Genomic DNA, 14,828 nt, shown 5'->3' on the forward strand with positions numbered 1-14,828 from the left:
TCAGAAGATGTGGACTGTGACTGCACCATATATCTAGTCGGGAGTGGTGCTGACTGAAAACAGATGATTTGGAGCGATTCGCGCGCCATCTGTTGGTCATTTAAAGGACTTATTGAACTACCCTCGTATAAACAATAAATTGTGGAGTTTTGAGAAATGTTGAGGGACAAGTTGATATACTTAATATTGACAATTCTGTAAAAAATGTACAAAGACGTGTTTTTTTTTATGTGCAATACAAATTGGGGGAGTTGTCGTGCCAAAAATCAGATCTCTGAAAAAATAGTTTTTCTATTATTTAAAGGATCAAAATAATATTACTGGTGATGTCATTTTAAATGAAAAACATTTTTGATGGAAAATTTTTTAAACTTACAAAAAACATTTATATTGGCCATGTTTTTTTAATTGGATTGTTTTTTACTGTTTGTTACTTCTCCTTCTAATTTAAAAAATGGTTGAATTTTAAGGAATGATGACTTATTTGTTCGGGGGAAGCATTCTCTACAACTCTACTGTTTCTAATTTTGAAAGTAAATTTGTCTACTGCTGAAATTGTGAAAACAATTTTTTTTAAATAAACCATTCCCTAGACAAATTATTCTTTGAAAAGGCATAATTTATATTATAATTTCAATTCTTAAAATCATAGAAAACTTTTTTTCAGAGACCTAATTGTTGGCACAACTACCTTAAACATCATGGGGGCGGCCCACCTCTAAATATAAATTTTTTTCAAAAGAAAAAACTAAGTTTCTTGGATTCGAAAAGATTTTAGTGGAGAGAGCATGGAAATTTAAAATAAAATCTAATGCGTTGTTGGAACACCCTAATCGGCACTCTTGACTCAATTATAACCGGTTTTTTTAGAGAAGGGATCTTGATGATGACGAGCTGAGAATCATGGGTGTGGATGGATTTATTCCGTTACGTACTTTATGACGAGATAAAACAGGAGCATTTTGAGAGAACTTCTCACTATATCGACACTTTGAGACTTTTCGCCAATAAAATTGAAAGTCAAGGAAATTTGAAAGTCAAAAATGCTTTAAAATTCTGATAAAACAGCATTAGAGAGGACAGTATTACAGTAAATTCGGATTCATATAGTTTTTAAAGATTTTCATCAGACTGCAGTTTTGCAAAAATCGTTTATACTTGTTCCTATTTAACTGCTAGTTCCACCAAATACGTAGATATTCTGAAAGACTGATTGAATGATCACTATATCACTGAAGTTCGCAAAATTTATTAACAAAAATATAAAAATTTTAATAATTACTCAAATAATTTTGTTGCTGTTCAAAAATTGAAAAATTATTTAATATGTGATCTTAAGTAGTAATATCTCATTAAAGGGTCATATTTATTACTTTAATTAAATAAGCTATATTTAATTTTCGGCAAAAGCGGCATTAAAAAAATAATATTCCCAATATCTTTATCGGAAGACTGTGTCATGTCCATTCACACTCTTTTAAATGTACACGAAAATTCGGAAAAAACTGTAAATTTCCTGTAAACGTTCAATTTTTGAATTTTGTTTGAAGGATTCGGAAAAAATATAACTTCGTACTAAACGTCCATTTCTTACATTTTCTTTTATTAATTACTTACACGTATTGTTCGAAATACACAAGAAAAAGTTTCATCCCAAAATCGTTCTCGGAAGATTGTGTTTTAACCATGAATTCACTCTAAAATGTATATGATAAAATTCAGAAAAAATTCTAACTTTCTTCGAAACAACTGGTCCTTACATTTTCTTTCACTCAGGACTTGTATTTAATGCAAAGTATTTAATGTAAGTATTTAATGTAAAGTTTAGAGTGCGTAGGCGGGTGAAACGCAGTCTTATGATCATGATATTGGGATAATTTTTGTGTACTACCTGATATCAAATAAAAGTAATAAATCAGACATAGCTTATTTAAATAAAATAATAAATATGACGTTATAGCGAGTTATTACCATCCAATTCAATTACTTAAATTACATTAAACTAAATAAATTGTTAAAAATCGTATATTTTCATTGATCAATGTTGTGAATTTCAGTGACATATGATCACTTTAGTGAAAGGCAGTTTTTGAGTTTGAATATTTTTTCAATAATTAACTGTAGATGCCCAAGAGTTACTTATTCGTAAAATAGATATATTTTTAGCTTTGATAAAAATCTTTTAAAAGTCGAGGGTATTCTTTTAAACTTTACAACGAATATATTTTTAATTTTGTGATAAAATATTTCTAAATGCAGAGCTTTATTGTAAGCAGATAATATTTTTAAGACAGAATTGCGTTAGATTTAGAACTTCACTTTGTTTTATTCTTTATTTACTTCATTTTTAGATTATCAATTTTAGACTCAAGATAGATTTAGGACCGTAAACTCAATTCACTCTTGAAACGTGGAGTGTCTGGCAAAGTTGGGGAAATAGGAAAATAATTTGAAAATAACTAACCAGTTTAAGAAGGATATTTTTTATTGCAATTTTTGGTTTTTACCACGACTTTCAAAGACAAGCTTCATTTTAACTTGTTTTAATTGCCTCAAATAATTTAATTAAACTAACGGGACTTTCAATATAAATTAATCTTTAGGGTGCGTACTACTGTTACATTAAGCATAATTTTCAAATCTCACTTCTCATACGTTATTACGTTTAACAAACTCAACTCTTCGATATGTTTACAAAATTTGCGCAGATCTGCTCTTACTTGCTTACTCTAATTTTTGTGCTTAATTGTTTATTTAACAATATGACTTTTAGAATTTAGGTATAATTAAAAAGGGTTTGGAGGTAATTTGAATCAAAAATTTATTATTATTTGGAGGTACAAATTATTATAAGGTGGAGCATTAGAAATATTTAAGAAATTATTATTTTCGAGTATCTTGATTTTGAGAAAAAACATTTTTTTATTTATTTTTATAACACTGAAGGTTAACGCGGAGTGAAAATGCTAACATTAATCCAATCATTTGAGAAATTTCTTTATTTTAAATCGAAGACACATGCCATTTTTATTTTAAAAAGTTGTTTATACAATTTAAAGCGCGTCAAAATCTTTTTTTTTTTTTAAAGATTTTTACGTTTTACAAAAAATTTTTTAATAACAGCAGAATAATACATGTTTTTTTGGATTAAATCTGAAGCGAATTCGGAGTTTACAGCTTTTTCTTCAACTTTACTAAAGAAAATAAACACAATATTTTCTTCCAAAGGGAAATATTTTTGAATCTTCCAAATTTTCAATTTATATTTGAAAACCGAACAGTAGATATAAAGTGATTTCGAATTTCTGTTTTTGCTCGGCTGAAATACTATGATTAATTTTAGTATTTTTACTCTGTCCTAATTTAGATTTAGAGTGTCATTATTTCATAATTGAATTGCTAGTCACCCCTCTGTCTTAAGGTAATTGTGCCAAAAATCATGTCTTTGGGGACAAAAGATTTCTATGATTTTAAGAATTTGCACATTTTCAGTCATGTCTTATGAAAGAAAAATCATGATTGATGACATTCTTTTAACGTTTTCAGCCACAGAAAAATTTGAAACGGTTGAGTTGTAGATACTGTTTTCCTCTAAACAAATAAGCCATCAATTATTAAAATTTAAACCATTTTTAAAATTTTGCTAAGAAGCTATAGTTTTTTCTAGGATTTATTTTTTTTAATTAAAAATAAGCTTTTTTATTTGAAATGAAATCCTAAGTAATGTTATTTTGATGCTCAAAACCATAGAAACAGTATTTTTTCAAACATTTGACTTTTGGCACAACAACTACCTTTAAATTATATATTTTAAAGAAATTTTATTGTAGTATAAGAAAATTTTGTAAATAAATAAAAACATAGAATACCAATACTTAATAATTCTAAATTTAGATTTAAATGTCTTGAGGACCTTTAAAAAAAACCCTACTGACCCTACTGACTGGAGTAACTCAGAGTGGTTTTGAAAACACCAATTTTGAAAAGATTGCTCAAATTAGAAGAAAAATTTGATCATTTATTTTCCCAAAGAACTAGAAATTTTCTAAATAAAATGAAACGTATCGAAGAGTTGAAAGCGAATTACACTTCACTTAAAATTTTTCTGCTCTATTCCTACATTGTTATCGTTGAGTCACAAAATCCAAAAAGGATACACACCTGTGTTAAAATCTTGTTAAAGGTACATAAAATGTATAATTGTTATTACTGATCGCTTTTGCATGCGGCCCGAAGGATCCGATTTTAAATCAGGTTTTCGACTACATGTGAGAGTCTGCGTACAGACTGCAAAAAAATATATATTTATCAAACATAATGTCTCTAACAGGCTAATTAAATACTACCTCGTGTAGAATCTGTACTGATTTCGTACCTAGGTACGATTAGATTTATAGGTGTAAATCCAGGTCTGAGATTGTCAAAAAATAAGTGGTTGACCTGAGGTATTGATAATAATATGTAGTATTGAAAAAAAACTCTATAAAATAAATTAAGTAACACAAAAAAACTGAGATCGAAGAAAGGAAAGAAAGTGAGTTTTATGTAAAATTCATCAGTAGACGCCTATAATGAAGTTCCTATAATTTTTTCACGATTATAGCACATTTATTATATAAAATCATTAGAAAATGATCATAGGATAATGGCATCGGAATAAATAATAAAAAAATATTGAAGGAATTAATGTGGAAAATAAACAAACTACAAAGAAACTATCTATTTCAGATAACTCATAATCTCACATGGAGGATACAGAAATAGGGTTTCTGTACAAATAAACTTAGCACAGCAAAAATATAAGAAAATATAGAAAACATTTTGAAATCCTTGGTGATACAATAAAGTCTTTTAAATCTTGTAAAATACTTTTAAATCCCTTGAAATCTTTAGAATCGGTAGAAATCTCATGAAATTTCATTTAATTTATTTTTCAGAGTTCCACAATCCTTTAAAATTGAACTTAAAATATTTGAAAATTCTTTCAAAACCCTTGAAGTTTTCGAAATATCTTGAAATCGTCTGGAATTTTTAAAAATTTATAAATAAATATTCATAAAATCTATTGAAACAAGTAGAAATCGTTTTGAATCCCTTGAATATTAAATTAAAATTATTCATTAAAGTTCCCTAATAAAAAAACGTTGACATCCCTAATTCCTTTTGGAACCCTACAAAATTCTTTGGAATCTGTTAAAATTATAAAACTCTTTCGAATCACGTAAATCCTTTGACATCCTATAAAATCCTATAAAATGCATGAAATTTCGTGACAATTCTTGATATTTTGTTGATTTCTTGAAATTCTTTTGAATCTTTTAAAGTAAATAAGTATATTTAATCGTAAAAATCCATTAAAATAAGTAGTAAACATTTGAAATTCCTTGAGTATTACATTAAACTTATTTATTAAGGTTCTCTAAAGAAAACTTTTAAATCCCTAGAAACCCTTTAAATCTTGTTAAATTGTTTGAAATAACTTAAAATCCCTTTAAATGTTTGGAATCCATAGGAATTCCTTAAAATTTCATTTCATTTAGTTCTTAAATTTATAAAGAGCTTACTTGAAATCGAACTTAAAATCTTTAGAAATCCTAAAAAATTCATTGAAGTTTTTTAATTATCTTCAACTTCTTTGGAATCTGTTAAAATAGCTTAAAATCTTTAAGATGTTTTAAAATCGCTTAAATCGTTTGAAAAAATTAGAAGTCCTGTAAAAACCTTTAAATCGTGTGAAATTCGTTGGTATTTTTTCAAATATATAAATTTATAATCATAAAATCCGGTCAAATAAGTAGAAAACATTTGAAATCCCTTTAATACAAATTAAATTTATTCATTAAATTTCTCCTTGAAAAATTATATAAATCCCTAGAAATCTTTGAAATCCTGAGAGATTCAAAAATAGTCTTTAAATTTTGTGAAATTTATTGAAATACCTTCAAATATTTAAAAAGTTTAATTTCTCATGTTCTCTAGAAATTTATTAAAATCGAACCTAAACTCTTTTTAAATCCTAAAAAATTCTTTGAAATCCCTTGAAATTATTGACATTCTTTGAAATCTATTGAAATATCTTAAAATCTTGAAAATCTTTGAAAATCATGTAAATTCTTTAAAATAATTGGAGGTCCTATAAAATATCTTAAATTCGCTGACATCCCTTGAAATTTTGTCAACATCTTGAAATTCCTTTGGTTATTTTGAAAGATATAAATAGATATTCGTAAAAATCTATTAAAATAAGTAGAAATGCCTTAAATGTCAATTAAATTAATCTTATTAATTAAATTTGTCTTTTTAAAAACACTGAAATCCTCGGCATCTTTTAAATCCTTGAAGATTTAAAAAAGTCCTTAAAATCCCTTGAAAGTTCACGTTATTTTATTTATGTTTCCAATTTTCTCTAGAAATCCCTTAAAATCCAACAAAGACATTCAAAATAACTTGAAGGTTTTTAAATACCTTGAAATTAATGAGAAGTACTATAAAAACCCTTATAAAGTTTGTAAAATTCTTTGAAAATTTTTAAAACATATAAAAATACAATTAAAAAATCCATAAAATAAGTAGAAATCATTTGAAATTCCTTAAATAGAAATTAAACTTATTCATTGAAGTTCTCTAAAAATAAAAACGTTGAAATCCCTAGAAACTTTATAAATCCCTTGGAATTTCATTTTATTATATGTATTTTCCAATGTTCTCTAGAAATCTTTTATATTCGAGTTAAAAATATTTTGAAATCATACAAAATTCTTTGAAATCCCTTAGAATTTTCGAAACCTCTTGAAATTCTTTGGAATCTGTTCTTCTTTAAATCTTTGGAATATTTTAAAATATTTAAATATATAATCTTAGAAGTCCATTAAAATAAGTAGAAAAGATTTTATATCCCTTGCATATTAAATTAAACTTATTCATTAAAGTTCTCTAGAAATCCGTTAAAATGAGCCTAAAATCCTTGGAAATCCTACCAAAATCTTTAAAATTGTCGAAATATCTGGAAATTCTTAAGAATCTGTAAAAATAGATTAAAATTGTTTAAATCCCGTAAAGCCTTTGAAATAATTCGAGATCCTATAAAATCCTGGAAATTCTTTGGAGTATTTTGAAATCTTTGGAAATGCTTCAAATTTCTTTAATATTTCTTAAAATTCTTATCATTTCTTAAAAATCTTTGGAATTTTTTTCAAATAACTTAAAATCTTTAAAAATTTGTACGTTCCCCTGAAATAATTTTAAATTCTACATTAAGTAAATAAATAATTCGTGTTTAGTTGTCTATTTTTTACATTAATTCTCTCAATATTTTAACATTAAATCATTATAAGCAGTAAATTTTCTATATTTTGTTGTACGGGTGTGACGACCATAAGAGTGAGTTACGAACTTATTGAACAGTTTTAAAATTCTGGAAAAACTGCCAAAATAAAAAAATTTACGAAAGATAATGTAATGCAATCTCAGGCCTGTGTGAATGGCGAGGCTGAGTCGAGTATAACTCGATTTTATTGTACGAATTTCGACAGAGTGCCAGTTTACAATAAGATTATAGTTTTTAATAGAAAAAACTCTTCCTTTTGTTGTACTTTATTTTTATTCTCTACAAAAAAAATATCACAGAAGATTCATGGGATTATGGATAAATCGGAACTTATGACTTATTTTTATTTTTCTCAGTAGCAACGAAGCTTTGAAAGTAAGACCATTAGTGACAATAAAGTCGTACTTGGAAAGAAGATTTTCAAAAAGTTTGAAGTCTACAATATATTTAGTACTAACATTTTTTATTTACGAGAAAATCTTTTTTCCTTAGTATTCACTTTTTGTTATACATATATAAGTATCACGTAAATGCTTTAGACTTTGGAGTGGATTGTCTTCGCTTTTCTTTAAAACAAATCTGTTTTACAGCTGCTGCGTATCGATTCTTTATTTTCCTTTCCGCATGGTGTGGCGTGGTATTTTGTAGAAAAACTGCTTTCCTTTTAATATACAATTTAATACTGAGTTTTGTTATTTGTTCTCAATTTATTTAATTGCTCTTATTTTTATTCTTTTACTATATAATTCGAGAAATGCAATTCTGTAGCTAATCAAATAATTTTGTAATATCTATCATTTTTTATATTTCATTGAAAAGAATCTTGTAACAACATTTTTTTTAATACAGAATATCTTTTCTCGATGCCTGTTTGTAAATTTCTATTTATTTGTATTCGTCTTATTTCTCCACAGACACAAATAAGGAGTACAGGAAACATCACACATTAATAAAAAACGGCTTGTTTTTTACCTAATTCTGAAAATCAGAAATCTGCCTCGTTTTCAAGTGTTTTCCTGCAGTTATAAGAGTATTTTCTTTCTTGTTTATTTCCCGTGTATCACTGTTTTTCGTAAATAATGTTTCTCGTTATTTATGCTGTTACTCTAATATATATTTTCTTTAAATGTTTTATAATTATTGTTTTGTTGTTTGCTTTTTTATACAACACCCAAATTACAAACTCACATTCAGGATACAAATTATACCCATACACAAATAATACATTGAGGCGCATGATTACCTCTAGAATATTATCAAGATTTTTTCAATTTATCGTTTAATTATCTCGATTTTATCAATATAGCTTTAGATTATTATCACGATCTTTAAATACGCAGCATTTAGTTAACAACTTGTCAAGCGTTCAGACATAATCAGGTAGATGGATCAGTATTAAATAGCCGAAGGATAGTGAAGATAATAATAGATTTTAAAAGGAATTTTTTACTGTGTGCTAGTTGATATTAAGTGTTCTCTTTTTTGTTTGTAAATGCAGGGCGGTTCGAAAAATCTGTGTTCAGAAAATCTTTATTGGAATAGAAGAAAATTATTCACTAAAAATTCATCAAAAGAATTGTAGTAGAAATTCTAATGTAAACGATAATGAAATGTTTTTGAAAAAATAGAATTGAGACTTAAAAATTTTTTTTTTGCAAATTTTTGATCTTCAATTTTTACCAGAGAAAAAATAAGGCTGAAGGGAAGATTTTCTGCATTTTTCTGTACATTGAAGTCCGAAATTTAGATTTTGATAAGTAATTTCAAGAAAATTCAAATAGAAATTTCACGATTCAAATTCGAGACTCTTGCGTATCAAATTTTATTTTGAAATCTTACCAATAAAAAATTTACAAATATTTACTTGACCGATTTCAAACTTAACTCTTTAGAATCTGAATAAAACTTTAAAGCTAAAACAATTTATCAGAAGAAAAAGTATCATGATTTAATTCTTAATGATGGTATTATTTTAAAAGATAAAATATTCTTGATTATGAAAACGATTTTAAACATATATAATTTTTTATTGTTTTTCGGACTTTTTTATTTCGTTGTGAATGAATTTTCAACGACCTAACTAGGAGATGAACAGAATTTGGATTTTTTTTATCTTTTAAATTTTCTACTGAGAATCCTTTGGACTATTAATTTGCTTGATCTTATTTGCGAATGGCGGGCCGTTTTCGGAACAATAAACTTTTATGGAAATTTTGTTTATGAATTGAAATTTCTATTTAATTAATTCTATTTTCAATTTTATTTTACAAGAATTTAATTTTTAACTATTGAATTCAACGTGAAAATTTATGAAAAATGTACATTTTTTTAAAATTGAATTTTTTCGAAATAACAGAAATTATTACAAAATCGCTTAACATTCTTTAGAAATATATTCCATCAAAAAGATTGTTTATTTTTTTCTACATGTAAAAACTAATGTTTAATCTTTTCCCTTTTTTGTGCAAAAATTAGCCTCTTTCCCTTTTTTGTGCTTCTTTTGCGCTGTGATCCCTGGTATCGTGACTTTTTTACATTCTTCTATTCCTATCTTAATAAATTGTTCAATTTTTTTCGAAGAAATCTGCATAAAAATTAAATTTATTTACCCTTATGGATTTCTTTTCGTTTTGAATCGTATATATTAATTTAAAGTAGGTTCTTGACATATTTAATAATTTATGGAACAGCTGGGAACTGTGACAGGAGAAGTTGGTCTGGGACCACTACCACTACACACACGCGTCGCCCTGCCAGGTTTGATTGGCCGACACTTATAATATTAATAATCTCGATAATCGGCTTCCATTAATTGTCAATCCATAAACATAATTTGTATTCTTCGATCAAAAACCCTGGTAATATTGAAAACGCCAGATTTTCAAGTATCACTTTCTCTCAGATTTTAACTTTTTTTGCTTGAAAATTCATTGAAAACTTGGCAAAAACATCTATTTCAAAAATATAAATCAGGGTGGCCACTATGTCGGGAAATGAGAATGAATTTTATTTTTCCTCGGATTTTTTAAAATTATTTTTCACAGCACCGGTCCCCATGGGAAAAAAATAGGTAGTTCAAAATTATTTTTCCCATAAAGTTCGACACTTATTTCCCATAAGAAAAATATACTTTTTTGCCAATTTTAATCAGAATTTAAATAAAAATTGCTTTTAATACACAAAATACTACATTTTACAGATAATCAGATGTTTAAATAAGTATTTTAAACATTAAATTATTGTTTATAGCAATTTTGTTTTAGAATATTTCAAAGGTCGTGTTTTTCCTGAAAATTTATTATTATGTTTAATAATATTTTCTTTAAATTATTCTGAAGTAGTGTTTTTGTGCAAAAATGTTCAACTTTTTGTTCAATTTTCAGTTCGAATAAAATAATAATTACTTAAATTTTATAAAAATATTTGTTTAACCATATTATTATTGTTTATAACTATCGTATATAGCAATTAACTAATGCAAGTTAAAGAAGATAATTGTTTGAAAAGTTTATTATTATTTTTAATAATATTCTCTTTGAATAATGCTAGAAAAGAGCAGTTTTTTCTCAAATTTTTAAATCCAGTTGTCATATAAATTGATCTAATAATTAATGCAATTTAATAAAAAAATTGCTAAAACAATTTATTATTGTTTATGACTATCTTTTCTTATATCAATGCCTGAAAGTGGGAGTTTTCTCTGAATTTTTTATTTTTGCTTTGCATTTTTTAATTTGATCAAATAATACATAAAAAGAAAGAATCATTTTTTAAACAATCTCTTTCTAGTTGGAGGATATATTTTTCTGAAATAGAACCAGATGTTTGAAATATTCAATTTTTCTATAGAGATCAAATTGATTGTAAATTTTCCTTAAACTAGTTATTGAGAACCTTTTTGTTTATATTAATATTTTTTAAACTTTAGCAAAAGAGTAAAAATACTTTATTCTGAAAAAATGGGATACTGCTTAAAAATAAAAACAACTTTAACAAACAGTTAAGATTTTCAGAAAAATCGCATCTTTTTAGCATTATTCAAATAAAATATTATTAAAAATAAGAAATTGTTTTCAAAATTTATTTCAACATCTAATGATCAGCAGAAAATAATATTTCAGACAATAGAAACAATTTTTGTGCTAAAAGAAATAATCTTTAACGTCAACAACTAGCAAAAACCCAATTAAATTCAAAATCGTATTCTATGGCAAATTTGAGGAGAGTAAGCACAAAAATTCGAAGAAAAAATTTCCGATGCATTTTTAGACCACCCTATTAAGTATATTAAAAATAAGTTAAAACCCCCCAAGGAAAAAATTGTTCATACTTAAATTTATTCAGTTTTAAGGTCACTAATTAAAAATAGCTAGAAATCGAAATTTTGTAAAACATGAAATTATTTTCAGAAATTCAAATGGTCACCCTGTAATTCGAAAATTTGAGAAACTTGAAAATTTATATTTTGTATCAAAGTTGAAAGCTGATATTTCTGTAAAATGTTAATAGTACATTATATTTTGAAGAAGTCTCAAGTTGGCACTATGAACGTTTGAAAATGTCTAGAATCACAGTTTTCACAAATCAGTCATTTGTATTTTATTTAAAATATTTAATAGATTCTTTTTAAAGTAAACCCAGGATAAGAGAAAACTTTGGTATATTTGATATATTTATTCTTTTTTAAATCTTACTTTTAGTTTGAAGCAGTTTGAACTCGCCAAACGCGTTCAGTCTAATTTAAAGTGCGAATTCATAAATCAGAATTACCTGACAATCGAGGCTGAAATGAAACAAAACTGCCCGGATGCTTACAATAGTTAAGTGAGACGAAAATACGATCACGAAGTTGCGTTAATACAAAAAGTACAAGGAAATCCCAGAAAAAATGTAAATTATTCAAACTATGTACTTTTATGATTAATTTATTTCGCTTTTGTAAAAGCAGCACGTAAGGCCCAGTTTCTCCCCCTAATTTACTACTTTTCATTTCAATTTTGGCTGTGATTGTCTTATGAAAACGTTCGTATTCGTGCAACGCATAAGACACTTGCATCACTATTAGAGAGTATCGTTCGATCGTATTTTAATTTCTAGAATATACCTCCATCTGAAAAGGATTATGTGTACCTCGTTAGTGGATATGATTATACGATGCGTTGTAAATTAAAATATAAGTTAAACTTTTATTATTTGGTGCCGGAAAGAAATCGCTTTGCGCTCTTTCCTGCGAGAGTGTTCGTCATAGAAGATACATATATTAATATATAAAAAGTTGTACTGTAATCATAAATTAACAATATTGTGATACACGATAATCGACACAGTGTTTAATAAAAATCTTTGTAAATATAACTGTGCCTATTATTATATTTTTCATTATAAATATAAAATTTCAGAATTATTACGGATAGCCTTGTGCATTTAAAATCTGTTTTGAGTTAGTCTTTAAATAATTCTTTTCTTTTTTTTAGTCCTACTCGCCCGGACACTCGACCAATTTTCTCATCGTGTCCGTCACCCGGAACATGGGACCGTGTCCTGGAACAATGAAATCCGATGTGTTTATTATCAACCAGCGCATTTTTGCTTGCAGCTTTTGTAGGTACTCTGATGCCGACTGTTCCTTCCAGATCGACGGATCGGCGATGTCTTCCTGCTTTTCGAAAAGGTCCCCTGAAATTTATTTCATTTCAGATTTATTCAAGAAGAATGCAAATCTCTATAGTTTTTTCTTTTGATTATATATATTTAATTTAACAGGAATTAATGATTTTACGGTTTCGTAGCCCCGAGCAGAAACCCTTATATAGGGTGCCTAGCGACCATGAAAACTGTGAAGAACCTGAAATTCTCCTTGAATTTTTCACGAGAACCTTGAATTAATTTTTCTTTTAAAATATTTATTTTAATTAAATGCTAAAAGTAATTTAAATCTTTTAGTCTATTATAAAAGAAACGTCTCGATTAAAAGAAATCTTGCTACTGAAACGTTTATTCTTTATCAAGATAGACGAGTAATTTATCTTTTACTCATTCCAGAATAAATAAAGAGATTTCTAGGCATTTTCTGTAGAATTTACAAATTATTTGGTAGATTGCAATGAAGAGACTTTAATATTGTGAATAATTCGATAAGTTTTTAATTTCGTCTCCGCTAATATAGAACGTTAAAGTATACATTTTTTGAGATATTCAACTTACAAATTATAAAAATTATTAGTTGAAAATTTCGATGTTAATTAAATTTCAAAACTAGAGTGAGCCATGGCGATATAACGAATTTTTTAAGGATTTCGCCACTCGGTTTTTGAGTGTGCACCAGATTACAAAACATTACTAAAGACTTGAAAAGGTTTCAAAAAAATTCAAAGATTTAAAAATATTTAAAAGGTTTTTGAAGAACATTTTACGAAGATTTCAAGGATTCCAAAGGTTTAAGAAAGGCGTGTACAACAGATTTAAAGAATTTCAAAGCTTTGAAAAAGAGTACATTACACCAGATTTTAAAACATTTTGAAAATTTAAAACGATTTCAAAAGGTTTCAAAACATTTTTGAAGGCTTAAAAAAATGACACTAAGATTTCAAATAATTCAATGACATTAAAGAACAAAAAATTTTCACAAAAAAAAACAACATTTAGGAAAAATTTCATAAAGATTTCGAACATTTCATAAAAATTGCAAGGATTTTAAAGATTTGAAAAATGTGCGTATACCAGATTTCGAAGATTTCACAAAGATTTCGAACATTTACAAAGATTTTTAAACTTTCAAAAGATTTTGAAAAGGGATTAAACCAGACTTTTTAGATTTCAAAAGATTTTGCACAGATTAAAAATATTTTAATGATTTAAAATGAATACAAAAGACTTCAGAATGGTTTTACTATTATATTTTAAAGATTTGATATAAAATTCATACAGATTTCAAAAGAATACAAGAATTTCAAAGATTTAAAAAAAAGTACCGTATACAAAATTTCTAAAATTTTAAAACATTTCAAACGATTTCAAAACATTTAGAAGATTTGAAAAGATTTTATAAAAATTTCCCAAGGATTTCGAACATTTCATAAAGATTGCGACGATTTCAAATATTTGAAAAAGGCTTATACACCAGATTTCAAAGATTTAAAAAATTTTAAGAAGAGTATAATAAAACAGATTACTAAGTTTTTAAAAGATTTTACACAGATTAAAAATATTTTACTAATTTCAAGTGAATACAAAAGATTTCACAAATATTTCAAAGATTTCATACAGTTTTTAAACTAATTCGTGAATTATATAGATTTCAAAAAGGGTACCCTACACCAGATTTCAAAGATTTTAAACGATTTCAAATATTTCAGTGTTTTTAATGAATACGAAAGATTTCGAAAATAATTCAAAGATGTTAAACTACGAGGGTAGTTCAATAAGTCCTTAGAATGACCAACAGATGGCGCGCGAATCGCTCCAAATCATCTGTTTTCAGTCAGCACCACTCCCGACTAGA

The 14,828-nt window shown here is 26.5% G+C and overlaps 2 protein-coding genes across 7 annotated transcripts in view; one reads left to right on the plus strand and one right to left on the minus strand.

Moving 5' to 3' along the window:
* LOC117167121 (sodium/hydrogen exchanger 6) overlaps positions 1-10,594 on the plus strand; it is a 52,056-nt gene extending 41,462 nt beyond the window's left edge. For 3 of the 6 annotated variants that reach the window (XM_033351784.1, XM_033351785.1, XM_033351791.1), the window contains one exon: positions 10,018-10,594. In XM_033351784.1, the coding sequence (XP_033207675.1) occupies positions 10,018-10,107 (90 nt within the window). In that variant the 3' untranslated portion in view covers positions 10,108-10,594. Of the gene's footprint in view, positions 1-870; positions 1,079-8,241; positions 8,465-10,017 lie in introns of those variants that run through there. The other 3 variants (XM_033351789.1, XM_033351790.1, XM_033351787.1) reach the window with 2 other exon arrangements.
* A 1,895-nt stretch (positions 10,595-12,489) lies between these two features.
* The window catches only part of LOC117182937 (metallo-beta-lactamase domain-containing protein 1), a 10,790-nt gene continuing 8,451 nt past the window's right edge, over positions 12,490-14,828 (minus strand). The window contains exon 4 of the mRNA XM_033376055.1: positions 12,490-13,009. Within this exon, the coding sequence (XP_033231946.1) occupies positions 12,804-13,009 (206 nt within the window). The 3' untranslated portion in view covers positions 12,490-12,803. The remainder of the gene's footprint in view (positions 13,010-14,828) is intronic.

The sequence above is a fragment of the Belonocnema kinseyi genome, chromosome 2, assembly GCF_010883055.1.
Source record: "Belonocnema kinseyi isolate 2016_QV_RU_SX_M_011 chromosome 2, B_treatae_v1, whole genome shotgun sequence".
NCBI classification, from domain to species: Eukaryota; Metazoa; Arthropoda; class Insecta; order Hymenoptera; family Cynipidae; genus Belonocnema; species Belonocnema kinseyi.